Source organism: Babesia bovis, chromosome 3 (genome assembly GCF_000165395.2).
Source record: "Babesia bovis T2Bo chromosome 3, whole genome shotgun sequence".
Taxonomy (NCBI): domain Eukaryota; phylum Apicomplexa; class Aconoidasida; order Piroplasmida; family Babesiidae; genus Babesia; species Babesia bovis.
The window spans coordinates 1,716,130-1,734,877 of NC_010575.1; the positions used below are offsets into that span (position 1 = coordinate 1,716,130).

The 18,748-nt window shown below is 42.4% G+C and overlaps 9 protein-coding genes across 9 annotated transcripts; 5 read left to right on the forward strand and 4 right to left on the reverse strand.

Annotated features, from left to right (window-relative positions):
- Positions 1–7: 7 nt before the first annotated feature.
- BBOV_III007910 (uncharacterized protein) lies at positions 8–1,492 on the reverse strand. Its single transcript, XM_001611869.2, has 4 exons — positions 875–1,492; positions 709–840; positions 226–674; positions 8–189 (listed from the first exon to the last, which is right to left on the reverse strand). Exons 1-4 carry the CDS (start codon positions 1,243–1,245, stop codon positions 68–70), a joined length of 1,074 nt encoding a protein of 357 aa, XP_001611919.1. The 5' UTR covers positions 1,246–1,492; the 3' UTR covers positions 8–67.
- Positions 1,493–1,949: 457 nt separating this feature from the next.
- Positions 1,950–3,792, forward strand: BBOV_III007920 (uncharacterized protein). Its single transcript, XM_001611870.2, has 2 exons — positions 1,950–3,571; positions 3,607–3,792. The coding sequence occupies exons 1-2, from the start codon at positions 2,020–2,022 to the stop codon at positions 3,720–3,722; spliced, it is 1,668 nt and encodes a 555-aa protein (XP_001611920.2). The 5' UTR covers positions 1,950–2,019; the 3' UTR covers positions 3,723–3,792.
- BBOV_III007930 (BSD domain family protein) lies at positions 3,663–5,665 on the reverse strand. The gene is made up of 4 exons (XM_051767760.1): positions 5,428–5,665; positions 4,456–5,388; positions 4,075–4,422; positions 3,663–4,040 (listed from the first exon to the last, which is right to left on the reverse strand). Exons 1-4 carry the CDS (start codon positions 5,615–5,617, stop codon positions 3,730–3,732), a joined length of 1,782 nt encoding a protein of 593 aa, XP_051623499.1. The 5' UTR covers positions 5,618–5,665; the 3' UTR covers positions 3,663–3,729.
- On the reverse strand, positions 5,623–6,957 carry BBOV_III007940 (uncharacterized protein). The gene is made up of 5 exons (XM_001611872.1): positions 6,772–6,957; positions 6,463–6,703; positions 6,213–6,426; positions 5,855–6,179; positions 5,623–5,819 (listed from the first exon to the last, which is right to left on the reverse strand). The coding sequence occupies exons 1-5, from the start codon at positions 6,802–6,804 to the stop codon at positions 5,667–5,669; spliced, it is 966 nt and encodes a 321-aa protein (XP_001611922.1). The 5' UTR covers positions 6,805–6,957; the 3' UTR covers positions 5,623–5,666.
- Positions 6,958–7,053: 96 nt separating this feature from the next.
- On the forward strand, positions 7,054–8,489 carry BBOV_III007950 (putative enolase (2-phosphoglycerate dehydratase)). The gene is made up of 2 exons (XM_001611873.1): positions 7,054–7,110; positions 7,148–8,489. The coding sequence occupies exons 1-2, from the start codon at positions 7,071–7,073 to the stop codon at positions 8,434–8,436; spliced, it is 1,329 nt and encodes a 442-aa protein (XP_001611923.1). The 5' UTR covers positions 7,054–7,070; the 3' UTR covers positions 8,437–8,489.
- Positions 8,490–9,151: 662 nt separating this feature from the next.
- Positions 9,152–11,256, forward strand: BBOV_III007960 (uncharacterized protein). Its single transcript, XM_001611874.2, has one exon. It carries the CDS (start codon positions 9,202–9,204, stop codon positions 11,224–11,226), a length of 2,025 nt encoding a protein of 674 aa, XP_001611924.1. The 5' UTR covers positions 9,152–9,201; the 3' UTR covers positions 11,227–11,256.
- Positions 11,257–11,577: 321 nt separating this feature from the next.
- Positions 11,578–17,570, forward strand: BBOV_III007970 (B-block binding subunit of TFIIIC family protein). Its single transcript, XM_001611875.2, has 4 exons — positions 11,578–11,816; positions 11,858–12,236; positions 12,271–17,264; positions 17,306–17,570. Exons 1-4 carry the CDS (start codon positions 11,688–11,690, stop codon positions 17,528–17,530), a joined length of 5,727 nt encoding a protein of 1,908 aa, XP_001611925.2. The 5' UTR covers positions 11,578–11,687; the 3' UTR covers positions 17,531–17,570.
- Positions 17,511–18,303, forward strand: BBOV_III007990 (Maf-like protein family protein). The gene has a single exon (XM_001611877.2). The coding sequence runs from the start codon at positions 17,541–17,543 to the stop codon at positions 18,276–18,278; it is 738 nt and encodes a 245-aa protein (XP_001611927.1). The 5' UTR covers positions 17,511–17,540; the 3' UTR covers positions 18,279–18,303.
- BBOV_III007995 (RNA polymerase Rpb4 family protein) lies at positions 18,282–18,628 on the reverse strand. Its single transcript, XM_051767036.1, has 3 exons — positions 18,605–18,628; positions 18,497–18,565; positions 18,282–18,436 (listed from the first exon to the last, which is right to left on the reverse strand). The coding sequence occupies exons 1-3, from the start codon at positions 18,622–18,624 to the stop codon at positions 18,292–18,294; spliced, it is 234 nt and encodes a 77-aa protein (XP_051623707.1). The 5' UTR covers positions 18,625–18,628; the 3' UTR covers positions 18,282–18,291.
- Between the last annotated feature and the right edge of the window lie 120 nt (positions 18,629–18,748).

Below are 18,748 nucleotides of genomic sequence, written 5' to 3' on the forward strand. Positions count from 1 at the left end.
ACATGTTCTATTGAACATTAAAAGTGTGTCCAGCAATGTTGCGGAATCAAGGTAGTGTGTGACTCAATCATGACTTACGCTCAACCATTTGCTGAAATAACTGACTTGCACGTTCGCGGTTTTTCGCATCGTCTACATTAACAGGACGTGTGGAACTATCCGTTCCATGAGGGAAAGTGGAAGTGCCTTCTGTGAGAAAAGTCATACAAAAGAAACGTAACATACCATTATTGCGGGAGTCCGATTTACGAAAAAACTTGCTAAATTGAGAACTCTTAAGAGAGCTGCTGGACTCGTCGTCTACAAAAGTAAAGTTAGACACATCCCGAGTAGATATGTTCATCACGTCGCCGTGTTCCTTTACTGCACCGTGTTTCTTCAAATGTAAATTCTGAATCATCTGACCCAAACTAGTTAAAGCACCGCCACCAGCGGCGCCTTCGCGTGGCGAATCCCCTTTAAGACTACCCAAAGAAAATATACCATCAGTAGCTTTGGGATTCATCCAGCGGGTGCTACTGACGCCAGACCTAGCCTTCAGCCCCTGAGTTATCAACTGCTGCTGAGCCTCAGATAAACCGGGTCTAGGACCTGGATGCATATCATACCCATCCCTGTGATGGCCCTGCTCTCCAGAATAAAAGCTCTGCTTTGGAAACGGGGGAGGTGCGATTCTATAGTTTATAAACAGAATATACGGCTACCAACCTTTGATCGTGACCGTTACCCCTACGGGGATATTGCTCTATGGGTTCGTCGCCACCAGGAATGTGAATGGGTAGTAGCTGTGGCTCAAAAGGTACCAGGTTACCATGGTGGCGACCTTCATCGTGAGAGTCACTGTATGATATAGACACATAGTTACAAAACATACCCGTGCCTCTGGCGTGCGTCTTCTTGCTTGGGACGCCGAGGTGGACGTCGCTCCCGCTTTTGGAAGTTAAGCACGGTGCATTCCTTGTCTGCACATGCGGATAGAGCGATCAACTCATGATGAGGAAGACGATAGTAATACGCAGATGGCACACCAGGCTGAGCCTCCTCAAGGTTTTCCTCATAAGGCGTCTTGTCTATCTTGAGGTCGGTGCCAATTATATGAGGTACCAAACTAGCATATATGGGAACGTCCGAAGGTACCTGGTATTTCTCAAGACCACCGGAAATATTAGCACGAGCATACGTTACAACATCATCCCAACTCTTGAAAGTAACCGGTTCTTCAGTTGATTCATCACCTGAAGTCATGGTGTCAATTGTAAACAAATTCGCCACAATGTCGACTCAGTAATTAGTAAATACAACGGTTACGGCCCAATGTGTAAGCAATATAGTCCTGTATAGGCCAATTTCTTGGGATATAAGCCACGAACATGTCATGTAGGTACTTGTATGGGAGTGACTTCGGCTCCAGAAGCGCATTGAAGCTGACACACAGACGCGCGTTGTACAATTTTCAAATGGTATGATACGAATTCCGAGTGGATATCTACTTGGACCTGATGTGGCTCTCACGCGAGGCCCACCTGTAGGGTTGGTCTACATTACCCAAAGAAAGAAATAGTAACTCCTAGGTACCAATAACAATATATATGTATATAACACGGATCATTAAGTATCCAGCGTGATTGATATTGATCTATAAGCATCCACGAATCACATCACAGACACACATTGCTCTACACAGACAAGCACAAAATCCAATCCCAAAGATCCACGCTTTGGGTATATGATCGTTCCAACACATAGCTACATTATATTTACGCACATTTCCCTAGAGGTGTGCCCTGGGAGCATACATTGGCGTTATTTTGGTGTCATTATGTTTACAACGATGTACCTAATGTTTACAGAACCCATTGAATATATACGTACTTACAAATAGATATATATTAACCATAGCAATTTAGGATAGGTATACATTATAGATACAGTGCTTCCTGAAGCCTATGGCAGTTCCCACTGCCTGACGCGTCGCGGGACTATGCCTATGGTCATTATAAACGAATTAACCCGTTGAAAATGGCGGAGCCATCAACGGATAATGTTATATCCTGCTCTATAGAGGAGACCAATGCGTTAAGGTTGAAACTAGGTCTAAAGCCCTTGGCTGTTGGAGATACCAAGGATTCCAACGAACACATCCCCGCCAAAATCGAGCCGTCTAATCCCGGGATAGCGGACGAAGATGATGAGAATGTACAAGCACGAAAGAGATTGATAGAAGGCGAAAGTGTTGCCGATATACTGGCTAGAGGTGGCTCGTTGTCACCGCTAGGGGCCAGTGAGGAGCCAAATGAAGACGACGGAGGCTATAGTTCCCTGGACGTTAAAGCATGGTCCAAGCGCATGTCAAATCTACGTGCACGTAATAAAGTTGGTGTACTAAATTACAGCGACGATGAAGACAATGATCCAATGCCCAAGACAGTGGAGAAGTTACCAAGGGATACAGCAGTGCCTAAACTAAAAGTACTACACAAAGTAGATGAGTTGGCCCTGGACACCGGAAAGGAAGTAGTTCTGACGTTGGCTGACGTGGGAGTGCTGGAAGCTGAAGACGCAGGCGTTGCTGAGGTTAACTTCCTGGAACAGCCGGACATCGCAGCAAGGAAACCTAGTAAGAATAAGAATCAAGGTGGTGTACCACAGGAGTACAACGCTTATGATGAAGATAATGATATAGACGACATGACCCAAGGACAACGAGATATACTCCACAAATATGACAAAGCAGTGGAGGAGTACCAAGGAGCTACATTGGCAAATATGGCATCGTCAAAACAAGGTTTCTATCTGAACCTAAATGAGAATGAGGAACACAAAAAAGTAATTGAAACCATGCTTACGAAACCCACGGAGGAAAGCTTTGAATTTGGCAATTTCCAACGTAAGAAGAGTATCCTAAAGAACAGGGAGAAGCAAGTTAACTGGAACAAGGTATTTGGAACAACTAGTAGCTCAACTGGAAATAAGGAAGATATAGAAAAAGATAACGAACCCATATCGCAGATTGTCAAAAGAACGGTGATGGATATGGATGACCTGGAGGAATGCAATATGCTGTACAATAAACTAGCTAAACATCGCAGCCGAGTTTTGGCCACCGTCAAGGATGAGCCTGTAGAACCAGTAAAAACCAGTATCATAGATACTGGTGGGTTACAAACGCAATCTGCTGGGTTCCATATCAATGCCACCTCGGAGTTGGTAAAGGCAGTAAAGCCAATGCACAACTCGGGACCCGTGGATAAACCGACAAGTACCAAGTGGCAGAATGATGCACTGGAAAATACAGAGGCACAAGTAGATTATCCAGAGGGTAGTCTGGACTATGACGAGCCCATGACCACAGGTATAGCAGGAGCCTTGGCATACCTCAAGGATAAAGGTGATATAATAGAAAAAAAGAAGGATCTGGAAGGTGTTGGTAACGATATAACATTGCAATATTTCGATGAATATGGAAGGAAAATGACACCCAAAGAAGCATTCAGGCAATTGTCATGGAAGTTCCATGGAAAGGGGCCTGGACTCAATAAACGCGAACGAATTATCAAACGCATTGAAAAGGGTAAGTCAGTGCTTGTGTTACATATAGTTACTTAGAACGACAATCGAAGCAAAACCCATTAGAAGGGTTGCCAACGATGAAGGCACTGCTGACACACCAAGCAGAATCCAAGTCATCGCACCTAGTACTCAGTGGAAATAGTAACCAGTAGGCATAGATTAACGGGGTTGTGACATGCGCTGCTGCGCTTGGTTACGGAGACCGGCAACGTAAGCCTTCAACTTTGCATCGTATACCTCAACAGCAGTTATCTGGTTCATCAAACCCGTCTGCAGAGCTTTGGCTGCATGGGCGGAACCAACAAAGTCCTGCTGACTCTCAATGTTCTGCTTAATCTGACGAATAGCCAACAATAACTTCAATCGCTTGTGCTCCTCGGGCAATAACGTCTTGTAGTATATCTGAAGAATCTCCATAATGCTCAATTGGAACTGGCGCATCTTACTTATAGTCAACGTGTCGTATTCCACTGAGGCATATGGACATTGTTTTCAATAACTTACACGGCACCGTCTGAGTAATCTTCTCGGATTGGCATAACTTTGTATTCAGAATGAACATGCGTCTGTTGGTGTAGTCATCACACAATGACGTCCTCACGTGTTTCAGTATGTCAAACTCACGCATCTCAGCCAGCCATCCCTGTGTATCAGCGACAATATCACTCGTAGAGCGCGCATTTGAAGTGGTATTTTGTTGATCTCCTAGGTCCTGTCCTTCAATGCTGTCACCCGGCATGTTGAGTGACCTTATAATGCACAGCTCATCGTTACCAGGGTCGCCAAGCAAGCGGGATCCAATAAGATCATGACATACGACGTCAGCAATCTTCCGCTTGCGCTCGCCCTCAGCTGAAGCGTGTAACAAGACATAGCAGTACTTACCGCGATCCTCGATAACCTGCAAGTTTGCCAGAGATCCAGTGTCAGCGCCGCTATCCTTACATGTGTCAATGATTTTGGCACCATGCGCGTTAAACCGATCGAACAGCGTTGCCCTGTAGTCGGGCTCAAAATTCCTACCAAGGAGCTGTTTGACAGATTGCGAAATCTTCCTGCGCTTCTTTAAGTCATCTAGACGGATCAGGTCACTATGGATATCCACCTTGCCAAGTACATTGCTAGCAGAGGGAGGCACCGTTACCACAGGTTTAATGGGAGTACCCTTAATCTCGTCATAAAGGATCTGGTTTTCAGGAATCTTCTCACCAATCAAGTAGTAAAAGTGACGTGATTGCAATATTCGCTTCCAAAAGCTTTCCTCAGGATACTGCTTACCAAGCACGAACTGCTTGTGAAGAGCGCGAATAGTGGCATCCTCGTTCAAGAGGGCCTTGCCCAGTTCAGGAGTGTACCTATATAAACGCTGACCATTGACAAATTCATTTATAGGGGGTGTTGCGATAAAGCCATCCAAGTGCGATGGCGCCTCTGATTGACTCAGAGTTGCAAGCAAATCTATACTGTGGTGATTCCAAAAGTCCTCAGCGGATACCACCCCCTCCTCAACGCCATCAGCAGATAAAACCAATTGCTGATATAGTTGAGCTATATCTGGATTAGTTTCTAACACCTTTTTACGATTGTTTTGTATGGACTCGTTCACAGGCTCCTTGGCCACTGGAGCTTTCACAGGTGCCGAGGCATCTTCGTCCTTCTTGGACGAACCAGGACCAGCAGTAGCTTGAGAAGTGCTTTCAACCTGTGCAGCAGCCCCTTGAGCAGAAATCAAACTGCAAAACGCTTCTAGAGTATCACGGTCATTGCCAAAATCAACAATTATCACATCCTTCTCCAATATACTGGAATTCGATTCATCTGGACATTTATGACATAGACACACACACAATAACGTACCTTCCGCTAATTTAAGAGGACCTTCAGTAAATCGGATCCTGACCTTAGCACTCTTCTTTGATTTCTCATATTTAAGCCATGTTGCAAAGGACCACTTAAAGGTACCCCCGGCAGCATGGAAAAAGAGAAATCCATCCTGTATGTTATAGGTACCTTGTATACCATTAATAATAGCAACATTTGATGCCATATGTCTAATGCGATGTATATTAACAAGTGTCTAGTGTGTGACTGTGTGGCTAGAAGCGTTCATTAAAATCAAACTTCTTCCGAGGGATGAATGAGTTGTGTAAAATGTTAGGAGCTAATCGCTCAGTGGATTCATCCGTGCTGCTGAAAATCGAACCTTCCCGCTTGCCAGTCATGTATCCACTTTTATTCTTGGCACCAGCCTGGAATGCATAACCACAGAGTCATGGACACCTACCTTCTGCTGAAACTTCCGCCAACTATTAGCACGTTGACTAGCCTCCGATTCCACACGTTCTGCCTTTTGCTGCTTCTTCAATGTTTGAACAAGCTTCTTCTTGCGTAGCTTTTCCTTCTCACTGTCACCCTGTTTAATAATCAGGTTTTCAGGAATCTTGTAACCAGCGGGAGTTATGATCTCCTTGACCTCTTTAGCCTTAGCGTCAGCACGTAACCGCATACGAACCCAATCACGGCGAACTTCCTCCGAGATGTTGTAATCCTTATAAGTGATGACGTAGCCAGTCTCAGTCTCCCTGTTGACAACGGCATCATACCACCGCCTGTAACGTATAGATTAATACAGGACTACATACCCATCATCAGCATATAGAACCTGTACCAAGGAACCGACTTTACACTCCTCACTAGATGGAGGATCTATCAACTTCAGGTCCTTGGCAGCCAGACTGCACTGCTCACCAGTACCAACCAGTTGTATGATAACCTGGTCACTAGGCAAATTGCCCATTACCTGGATGATCTCACCATACTTGCGCTTTCCGTTGTAGAGGACCACGCATATACGGCCTATGAGCACAGTTAACTTGTCTATATGCGACATACCTAAAAAGCTATCGTTGCCACCAATATCCGAAGTAGCATCAGCAGGTTGAGGTGATGCAATACCACTGGATGGGAATATGTCACCCTGCTCATTTTGTTTCTTGTATTGGATCAGATCCTGCGTAAGCTGGATGACTTCCTTAAGATCTGATTCCAAGGCCTTGAGCTCATCATCACCAGGAGTTTGTTGCAATGCCTCTTGTATCAATTGTAACTTATTACGATAATCGGCAAGCTTAGCCTGTAACATGTTAATCGTGGATATCAACGCGAGATATAAGTCGACATGTATATACACATGACACATACCTGCAAATCCTCATAGGATTCCTGATTTTCCATCTTTATATGGAAGTACGGGAAAATGTGTAAAGGATGAACATGGAATCCTTGAAGATCTGTGATGCAAGGGAGTGAAAAACATAGAATCACCCAAAAGGATGCAATGTGTTAGGCAAATGGGTTCAAATCTCCCATAAAGAACAAAGGATCAACACCCCTGCTAATTTTCTATATAGTTTCTCTGGGGTCAACAGAATACTTACACCACACACTTCGCACTTGTCCGCTCAGTCACTCACAACTTTTCATCTTCCTTCTATCTCAAAATGGCAACTATCAAATCTGTTCACGCTCGCGAAATTCTCGGTAAGGCCTATTAAATCTTGATATATGCATTCAACAGACTCTCGTGGTAATCCAACTGTCGAAGTTGATATCACCACTGTTGACGGTCTCTTCAGAGCCGCTTGCCCATCTGGCGCTTCCACTGGTATCTACGAAGCCCTGGAGCTCCGTGATGGCGACAAGGATCGTTACTTGGGTAAGGGTGTGTTGAAGGCTGTTGCCAACGTCAATTCTACCCTCGCCAGTGGAGTTACCGGCCATGATGCCACCAGACAAAGGTGTTTGGATGACTACATGGTAAAAACTCTTGATGGCAGTGAAAATGAATGGGGATACTGCAAGTCTAAGCTAGGTGCTAACGCAATTCTAGTAGTTTCCATGGCTGCTGCCAGGGCCGCTGCTGCACACAAAAAGATTCCTCTCTACCAACACCTGGCTGAACTAGCTGGCAAACCAACCGACAAGTACATGCTCCCAGTTCCATGCCTTAATGTCATTAACGGTGGTTCACACGCTGGAAACAGCTTGGCCATGCAAGAATTCATGATCCTTCCAGTTGGTGCTCCCAGCTTCAAGGAGGCCATCCGCATGGGATGTGAAGTCTACCACAACCTTAAGAAGGTTATTAACGCCAAATATGGACAGGATGCTACTAATGTTGGTGATGAAGGTGGTTTTGCCCCCAATATCAAGTCAGCTGAAGAAGCACTTGACCTCTTGGTGGAATCCATCAAGAAAGCTGGATTTGAAGGTCAGGTCAAGATTGGTATGGATGTCGCCGCCTCAGAGTTCTATGTTAAGGAGTCCAAATCATACAATTTGGGATTCAAATGCGAAACTCCTAACATGAAGTCTGGTGCCGAGATGGTTGCCTACTACAAGGACTTGTGCCAGAAGTACCCAATTGTCTCTATTGAGGACCCCTTCGACCAGGATGACTGGGAAGCATACACCTTGATCACTAAGGAGATTGGAGACAAAGTTCAGATCGTTGGTGATGACTTGCTCGTTACTAACCCTAAGCGTATCCAGACCGCCTTGGACAAGAAAGCTTGCAACGCCCTCTTGTTGAAGGTTAACCAAATTGGTTCCGTAAGCGAAGCTATCGATGCCTGCGTCCTTAGCCACAAGAACAACTGGGGTGTCATGGTATCTCACAGGTCTGGTGAAACCGAAGATACGTTCATTGCTGACCTTGTAGTAGCACTCGGAACCGGTCAAATCAAGACCGGCGCTCCATGCCGCAGTGAAAGAAATGCCAAATACAACCAGTTGATCCGCATTGAGGAAGAACTTGGATCACGCGCTTCTTACGCTGGTGCTGCATTCCGCACCTGTGCCCAGTAAATTTATGCTATGTACTAGTTTTATGATTACGAAAACCTAATCTATATACAGACAAATGTCATAAATTTTCATGTCTTTAGCTATGTTGTATTTGGGAATAGATTTAGTTTTTGGTATGATCCGTGGGATGTACTTCGGATTTTGATCTCTATGGTATCTATAGTTTAATTCACCTAGTGTCATAGCTACTCCAAAAGTTATGTTTAACTGAATCGTATAAAAAATCACTCCATTAAAAGGAGTTCCATTGATTGTCTTACTTTATCTGTATAATTCAAAACTCCAGTATCGCAGGGTTATTGCTTGTTTTATTGAAGACTAAGTGAATAATCATCTAGGTTATAATTGGCGAGCACAGTTGAAGCACGTGGTACATCTATCTTATGTTAAGTGGCTGATATAAGTCAAATATATAGTGAAATTACTAGCTTTATAGAATGGTTTTATAGACCAATTTACTGATAAACTAGAATAAAAATTGTAATATGAATGAATTGTCTAAATTTTATGCCTTGTAAACATAGTGGTCCTTACATGCTATGGTTGGTGTTACAGCCTCATGTAACTTTTCCATTCGTTATTAAGAACACCCATTAAGTTTAACAATGTTACATTGTGTCACATAATCAAAATTTCCGCTTTTCATCAACTATAATCATTAGCTTTCATCATACAAAACAGAATGTTTCTATTTATTTAGTTTTAAATGTACGTATAAATGCAATGCGTGTATACACGGTGATTGCATGACCATTCATTTCGCCAATGAACTCAAGTGAATGTGCCACGAAACAATCCTCCAACAGCAACGAGTGCATGTGTGGTAGTCCACATTGTTGGATTACCTATCTAAGTAAACTTGATAAAAAAGACTTGCCTAATATCAGAATATCACGCTGTAATCGTTGCGAACCATGCATTGCAAAATATAACGTGATACTACATGGAGACTTACCTAAAAAGGAATTGAACGGGAAAGTTGAATACGATAAAAAGGTTTATATAAACAAGGATAAATTGGAAAAGACTGCACTAAAACACAATTTGAGTAGTTCCGAAGAAAGTAGTGCTAGGATATGCGATTACATTCAAGAAAAAGAAATTGACGCTGAAAAAGTTGAGCAGCCGCCGTGTAACGTGGAAACAACGGAACATATCGACAAGCCTGATCGAATTTATCAACCTTTTGCCACAGAAATACCAACGAGTCAAGATAAAACTGTAATACCAAAGACTGAAACCGTAGTTAACAAAGATGCAGAAAGGGTAAAGGACACCAGTGTCAACCTAGATAACATTGAAATATCAAAAGAAAGATCCTCATTCACAGAAACAACAATACCAGATAGTCCTAAAACTATTGAGATTGTTTTAAAACCTTTCATTACATCCTTTGTTGATATAGATACTGGCGATATAACCGTAAAGGCTACCGAAGATAAAAGTATGATGACATCGGTAAAAGCAAACGACAGGACCTCCGAAAGTCAAGGCGGAATGGAATCGTCATGTGGAATACAAGACAATGTAAAGGTACAACCCAAAATGACAATCAAGACCAAAATTATGGGACTCTGCGCAAGTCAAAGGCCTTCTACTCCCAGATATACCAATGATGCTCCTGCATCAAATGGTAACAGTAAAATGGGTCGTTGTAACTACGAAGTTAATATATCTACCAGAAGTCCTGGAGGGCGTACAAAAACAACAGAAAATAGTTCATCTAAAAATGGTGGAGCTACCACAGGACCGCTACGTAAATTCCCTAGTAACTCATCACATGCAAAGTGTAAACAGCAGGTTATAAATAGCATAAGTAGCCATTCAGTGGGTACAGTCCTAACTAAATCTAGAGAAGATGAATATCGAAATGGTCGCGCAACCGTACCACGCAGGGCTAGTGGAGTTAAATCTAACAGAACAGGAACTACCGATGAACGCCCTCCATGGAACCGACTCAGATCTTCAGATAGTCTAGAAATTGGTAAAGACGCATTGGTTCCCGTTAACCCCGGGGTATTGCGTCGACTTAGGAGTTCTAAAGGCAAATCTAAAACGATCACGAAACAACGCAGCATAAGCATCCAACCATGCGTCACCGAACGAGCATCTGATCTAAATGATTTGTCGGATATGGAATCAAAGTCAAGAAAAAAGAAAACGAAGGGATTCAATATAGGAGCACTTGGTAGTTCCGCAATGGGTATAGAAGCTGATAAAGCTATTTACTGCACCTTCCGCGGAGTTATGTTACCACCCTCTCGTTCCAGGAAACATCAAACCAATCGCCGTGTTATTACAGCTGTTGATAATAGCAACAACCGGCCTTGTGAAGGCTGTTCAACAGGTTATTACCAACTGGATTACACTGAGCCTGATAGCGATGAAGAATTATACATTCCCGGATTACATCAGAATAGATGTTATGGAAATTCTAATGATACACCTGTTGCCACTAGACGTATTGGGTTAGGTATTTGCAAAGAATGTGAATGCCCATTAGACACAAATGAGTTGCCAATACAAACAGTACGCTGTTCCGCGGAAGAGGGTAATGCGTGCGAGTGTGGTATCAGTAACGATGTCAAACAAATAACACATTATGAGCCGGATCCATGGGATTGTTTAAATACGGCACCAGTACATGTATGTGAACACTGCTCTGGCCTTCCAGACGGTAGCATATGCCCTGGAACCTCAACATACAACCAATGGCCTTCTTCTACACCATTTCCAAACTACAATGCTGTATACAATATGCCAGAACGCCCTTTCATCATCTATAGATAGAAGAAGTTGATTAAGCATAATGCTTCGGTCAGTTACGGATACAACTACGCTAGTAATAACCAATATGATAAACATAAAATGTAAGTTTTACCAACGCTAATTAAGTTTACCGTTGCTTTATAATACGCCAGTTACTTTATGATAATGAGAAATTAGACGACCTAGACATGGATTGAATACTCATCATAAAGTCTGGATATATTAATATTCATTTCACGCACTCAATAACTAATTATTTACCATTAATTTATTAATAATTTTATGAAAAAATATTGAATTATGGGATTCGGCATTAATTATTACACCGATACACATCACGTTGTTATATATTGTGACATTCATAATTTTAAAGGATTCTAATCATGTTAATTAAAAAAATTCGCAACAAGCATAAAATATATAAATGTGTAGTAATCTACCGTTTATCGCCATTTTGGCCTTAGTAACGGTGCATTACAAGGATGTCGTTTGATGTGTATGACTGCTGTCTGGAATTTCTGGCGTCACAATGTGATCTTGTAGTATTCGAACACCTTCTTTCAAGTGTTCTATCGGAGAATCAGCAGCCTGAGCTCGATACATCCTCTAAGGTAATATATTTATTATCAACTTTAATCTTCACGCTTCTCAGATAAACGTTTGGATTAAATTATATCAAGATCCAAATGTATTGGTGCTTTCAGATCAACCAACTGATGTATTATATGAGCATCTAGATAGTCTGGCTTCATCGGAAACACAAGGCGTAACTCATGATGTGGAAAGTAGCAACGTTGATAATGCTGCCGAAGCTAATAGGGTCATTAACATCGCTAATAGGGTAGGAGAATCTTCGGAAGAATTCCTTATTTCGTGCGAACAAGCATTCGTGGATTATATCAACAAAAGTCGATTGAGCGTTTCTAATGCACTACGTATACAAAAGCTGAATTTGTTTCATAATGAAAGTTTAGTTCGGAGTTCTACTCGGTTCAGCATATTGATGGCTATAGCATCAAAGCGATATAATGGTATGTTGATTTTTTAGTATATATTACTTAATAGGTTATTGGCAACACGAAATAGTTCAAGATTTTGGGATAACACCAAAAGATCTCTTTAGTCATATGGTTCATTTGTCAAAGGCGTCGTTAGTATGCCGTGTTTCGGTCCCACAAGATTGCGTATCCCGCAAGCTGGTGTTAGAGAAGTATGAAGAACAGAAGGTAAAAAGTAAAGTCAAGGGCTTTCCTGACGGTGATAATGAAGCACGTCCGGGTTCGACCCATGTGGCCATATTATGGTTTCATACTCGTTATTTTATACTTGACCGACTTCCAGAATGGATCCAGGAGGTTTGCTTTAATCGACAAAATGAGGATACTGATGCTCGTATGCTGCGAATACTAGAGGAAACGCCAAATCGTATAATAATGGAATCCGATTGGAAGGCTGCGTATTGCTCGATTCTCTTGGAGAGCGTCCCGGGTTCACACCCAAATGTTGATAATCGCATGTTCGCCAAGAGTTTTTGGTCTTTTCGTAAATCACTTGAGAACAAGTGCATGATCACCAGAATATTTGCTTGGTGTCCTCAGACTAACAGGTATGAGCGCTGCATAATTCCATATGCCGGTGCAAGTGATTTGGGTCTACCAGATCTAAACGCTACTAATTCAAATAACCAGCATGTTATCGACCTACAATCGCAATCTTCTGGTAAGCCGGCAGCTACTACAAAGGATACATTGTCTCACAAACCAAATCCACTCATATACCAGAGCCCCGATTTGATGTACGGACATACATTATCTGAGTTTATTTATTACCTGGTGAGGTGCCACCCAGAAGGTATTGGGATTAACGACATTAACAAGCATTTAGGTCTGCCTTACAAGATGGCAACCAAATTAGTCACAGCAATAGAATCCAAAGGGATCTTCGTGAAACGGCCATACCGTGACGGCAAACTGCTCATGAATCTTTATTCAGTCTCACCGAAATTTGGTGACGCTCCAACTTTGGCACCTGAATTGAAGGCGAAAATGTCTGAAATAGCCAATAGTGAACCGGCGGAGTTGAGCATAGATACGGTTAATGTTGAAGCTAGTAATGTGGGTGCATCTCCAGGAGATCTACAGGCCATTAATGAAGGTAACGCTGAGCAACCTATCCAGGAGCGTTTGGGTATACCTCCAAAACCGATAATTGTACCGATTACTGGAAATCTAGAATATGATAAGTGGATAGCTGTACATAGGGCTGCTTTATCAAATGATGCATCATATGAAGCCTATTTCAATGATCTATTCGGTGTTAAATTTAATCTGCCCAAACAGTTAAATACGGCTATATTTCGCCGACGGATGGTGTTATTAACTTTATACATTGAGCATTTTCATGCAGCTTCTTGCAATACCATATCGCTGATGTATGGTCACATGGATCCAAGTTACGGTAAGAAGGTTGACCGTAAGACTGTAACAAGGGTTGTTGACGTTGTTGTACAAGCCCGTGAACACATCCAAATAATGAAGGCTCATGAATTGGAAGGTGTTAAAATATCGATTTCAATCATTTTTGACTCACGTCACGTGGATGGTTTGGGCGCATACCGCCTTGTTAATGAGGATTTACAACGGAAAAGGCAATTATCATGTATGCATGTATCCAACTTGCAAAGGCATGTCAATACATCTTTCAAGGGTCCAAGTGATTGTACGGGCGAGGAGGCGGTATCTTTAGCTACCCATTTTGAAACTGTCGTGGACAACGTTAAAATGGTCTCTACAACATTGGTAAAGGGCGTAAGCGTAACGAAGCAAGAAATGCCAACAAAGAACAAGACTAAAGTGAAGGCATTCAGCCAAAAGTCACTATCAACAAATGGCTACATATTCCCCGTGGTAACCCGTGTCAAGTGCTTACACAAATATCTTCTAGAAACGTGCCGCCCTAAAGAGCGTTATACGGCTCTACAGTTACTTCAGAGTATGCCAATCGATACTTATTTCCAGGTCATTGGTTACGGCCATCCTTTGAGAAATGTGCTTGATTTACTTGATGGCAATGTGCTACCAGTTCACATTGAGGATGGTTGTGCAAACATTCTGTATGGCTCCCGAAATAGACGCGCTCCTGTATATATTATTCGTCGTCTGTTGCAAATTCTAACTACATTGGGGCTGCTTGTTGTACATACAACTCCTGTGGATAGCTCCCAGAGTGTACTGATACCGGAATGCCACATGGAATGGGAGATAGTTACTACGGTAAAGCTTTACAGTCTAACGGATCCTACTTCGGTTGTTGGAAAGTTTGAATTACCGCATTATTGTAATAAATTTTGGCAAGCACTGCAAGCTGAGGTTGATGCGTATATTGACTCTAACCACGATGATATACCTGCATCAATGCCAATACGTGAATTGTTTTTGAAGAAGAATTGGAAGCGTTCTGTGTATAATGGCAATCTTTGTCGAGGTCACCTTGAAAGGACGGTTTCTGGATGGTTCCGGTCTATATGTCATGGTTTGGATCATAGAAAGCTTTCAAAAACCATGTATATGCCAGATTATTTGATTTCCATTATTTGCCAACGTCATAATATATCTCATGAGCAGCTGTTTAACTACATTACACATCGTATAAGGTCCGTTGGATCACATTCATTAAATATGAACGTTCCCGCTCACATTGTATCTTATGTCAAGGATATGAATAGCGATCGTGAATTCCTGTGGTTGGCTAAGTTTGTATTGGCCGAACGTCTTTGTAATGCGATTTTCTATGATAAAGTATCCTCATGTTCTGCAACTTCATCGGATGGTCCTATAACTTGGGGATCGCTTCGCCAAAAGTTGATAGATGCTCAGATGACCTATGAAGAAACTACCAAAAGGCGACGGCTGAACGAAGATCGCACCAATGCTGAAGAACAAAGGGATGTTGCTGAAACAGCAAGTGAAAGCGAGCTTAAAAGCTTGGATACTACAGCATCAACACGTGGGCAATCATCTACTCTACATAATGATCCCGTTTCTTCACTAGATAATGGAGAGGAATGTGAGAAAGTATGGAAATTGGATAGAATATGGTGTATGCTATCCCTATTGTTCGATAATGAATTCTCTCCATCGGCATGCCGTTACATCTTTGACCATATTTTGGATAAGTCTGTTCTTTGTTTGCGTCTTATACGTCGTTTACGTCATTTAAGCTCGTCAGACGTAATGCATAGTGCAATGAAGTGCCATATTCCAACTTATAGATGCATGACGAACAAACTTACCGTTTCAGACCCTATGAAGTGTTGTATGAAGAGCATGTTGTTCACCCCGGTGGTGTCGATGCGTCCTTGGTTCTTGCGAAATCTGCCGGAGTTGCGTCGTGGCCGTTCACTTTTACGTCAGTGGTCAGATAGTGGTTGGGTTGTTAGAACTAAGCAGACCTCAAACATATACACGTTGTTTCGCTTAAGCACACTAGCTAAAGTGAAGCTGTTTGGCAAGTTCAATGACCTCCACTTTACTGCCAAGGTCCTAGGATCCCACCTTTCCATGTATACAGATGCTTTGGAGACCTTTGAAACGATAAACCCAACCCCAAAAGATGAGGTTGCGTTCCCCCCTGATAACGAGGACTACGCTGTAGGAACCCATGGTAAAAAGCGATCTTTACTACAAATGTCAAGCAGTATTGGGGCATCGAATCTACTTGGGCCAATCTCATGTTTACGCAATTGTGATGAGATGTCTATGCACGATATTTATGCTATGATGGATCACTATGTGCATGGATTTTTATCATTCAAACCTGTTTGGACGAAGGACAGCTTTTCCCAATCACTTCTTCCGAAGCGTCACAAAATATCGAATGACCGTCTGAATGACGGTGGGATATCTCGACATATAAGAGAGCTTACAAGTGATACCGCTACCATTGCATCGGTGTCAGTTGGATGTTCCATACCGAGTTTCGGACTGCCTGATGGATTGATTTTAGAGGATAAGTCTTTATGCAGTTCGATATCAGCTTGTGTCATAAATCATGAGATTGTCTGTGCAAGTTCATTTTCGGATGCTTTATTCCCTCCCGGATGCCCTTCTTCATGCCTGACTTCTCGTGTACATCATTTGTATCCTTTAATAAATCTTGAATATGCATCTGACGCACGTCATCAATGGTGGTCATCATCTCAATACAAGCAATATCGGTTTCCTACAAGCATGCATACAACGCAAGCCGAGGATCATGCTCCTGGTATTCCAGAAGCTGATGATACACGCCCTTCTGAGGAGTGCCATGTGAATTGCCTCACGCGGAAAGGTGACTTATCAGATTCGAATGGCCTACAGTCTCTTGTTACTAAGGTTATAAGTGCTCTATACGGCCATAATAACGGTATGTTGGACCCTATGCTCCCGGATATAGACTCTTATCTATATGGAATAATACTGATTGTGAAATCATCTGGCAATTCTGGCATTCGTGAGTCTGACTTGTATTGCAAGTTTAGTGCGCCATTTATCAGTAGTGCAGAGAGTGGACATTCAGTACCTATGGAGATGTTGTCGCTTGTATGGACCCTTTTTAATGTGATGGTTGTCAGTGCTGAGGTATTACGATATATCAATCGCGTGGCCTCCAATGATGAATTCGTATACTACTACTGGGATAAACACTGTGCTATATTTATCACCCCCGAACCTGTAGTAGCTGTGCGCCATTACGGTAAGCAAGCTAAAGGGGATAAAGATATGACTGTGCTGTCTTCCATATTCAAATGCCCGGAATATATTCCACCACTTTTCTGGTTGCTTTACGAGGAGTTCAGAGATCATTCATTGATATTGGAAGGTTCATGGTATGAGTCAAGTAGAATCTCAACGTTGCTAGAAAATGAAGATGAAATAAATCGTTTCAAGGCACATCGATTAAAATCACCCTTATGCTCATTCGTATCCCTCGATGGCCATTTGAACCGCTGTATGTTAGCATTTGTTATGCTGAAAATAGCTGCGCTATTAAAGAATGTTCCCGGTCAAACTGCAGAAGAGGTTAGTGTGTATGTGTGTGTTTCTGTCTAATAATGTTTCAGGTCTGGGAGAAACTGGTTCTTTTTGACCTCTGTGAGGTTAGGACAATATTAGAAGGAATGTCTTCCATTGGCATATGCCGTAGATTGCTGACGGATAGATCGATTCTTCCCAATTCTTCCTTCAGTGGTGTAGTTAACCCTCCTCCATTACTAACCTATTTCCTACTAGAAGAGTGTTCTTGGTTACACAAATTTAGCCCGGTTTTACTACCGTATAGGAATTGATATTTACAAGATGGTTGGCACTACGTTATTATCGCTGGGTGACCGTTTTTCCAACCCTGATGGCGATTATATCGTCCTGGCATCGGAAGCTTCCATTCGCGCACACATTTTGAATCAGCATCTGAACGTGAAAAACGTTTTGATGATGGGATCAGGATTTCCTGAGGATCTAGATAAGGCAAAATTTGCTACCCATGATGAATACGTTGTGGCTACTGCTGACGGAAAAGCTCGTATAGTTGCTGAAACTATTTTCGGAGCTGACACTGCTGAGAAGCGCGCTAATATATTGAAGGTTTTGCGTCATCCTTACTGCGACATTGACTCATCATTTGACTTTAATAAGATAAAGTTTGTCATTGGTGGTGACACAGTTTGCAGCTGTGGTGATGAGATTTTTGAGAAGCCGGCCGATGAGAAGGAAGCTCTCAAGCAATTTAGTTCTTATCAAATTCACGACCCGGTTTTCATTACTGGGATATCAATCTACTGTCGTCCCTTGGGTGCGTCTAAGCCTGCGTGTACCTTCTCCGACAAAACCCATGTTAAATTCCAGCGCATGACTCCTGAGGATATTGATGCTTACATTAAAACTAAGAATTACATAGGTACTGCTGGTTCTTGCAGGGTGACTGCATGTGCTGAGTCTCTTGTAGAGCGAATTGAAGGTAGTTACACGTCTATAATCGGTATGCCAGCACAAAAACTATCCTACAATTTATGCAAGTTGGCTAACACACTGTTTTAATGATTAGTATACATTATATTGTGTATAGTATAGCGTTCTTCGTGCATCCCTCTAGCAATTCCAGTATGACTGACTTTGCTTCATCCACTGATTTGGGCAGCAGATTTACCACGCTTGCCATCTCAAATTCGTGCAAAGACCCTTCTCGTTCGATGGTTCTGTGAATAGTGTAATCATGACGGTGATTATTAAGCCTATTGTAGCTTTCGCAAACCTACGTTCTAATATCTACAATAGCACTTCTAAACTTTAATATGGCAAACCGACTTGCATATTCGTGAGATGTCCTGATTAACCTGTGGTATATACGCCAGGACAGAGACTACCTGCAGTTTAGCGTTCTCATTCCTTTTATGTTGCAAGCGTAGTTGACATAAGCTCAGGCACCTGGCCTTCTTCAGTTCCTCGTCCACCTCAACCTGATTATATTCCTTCCGCGTATCCATGAATACGAATTAACCTTTGGGTTA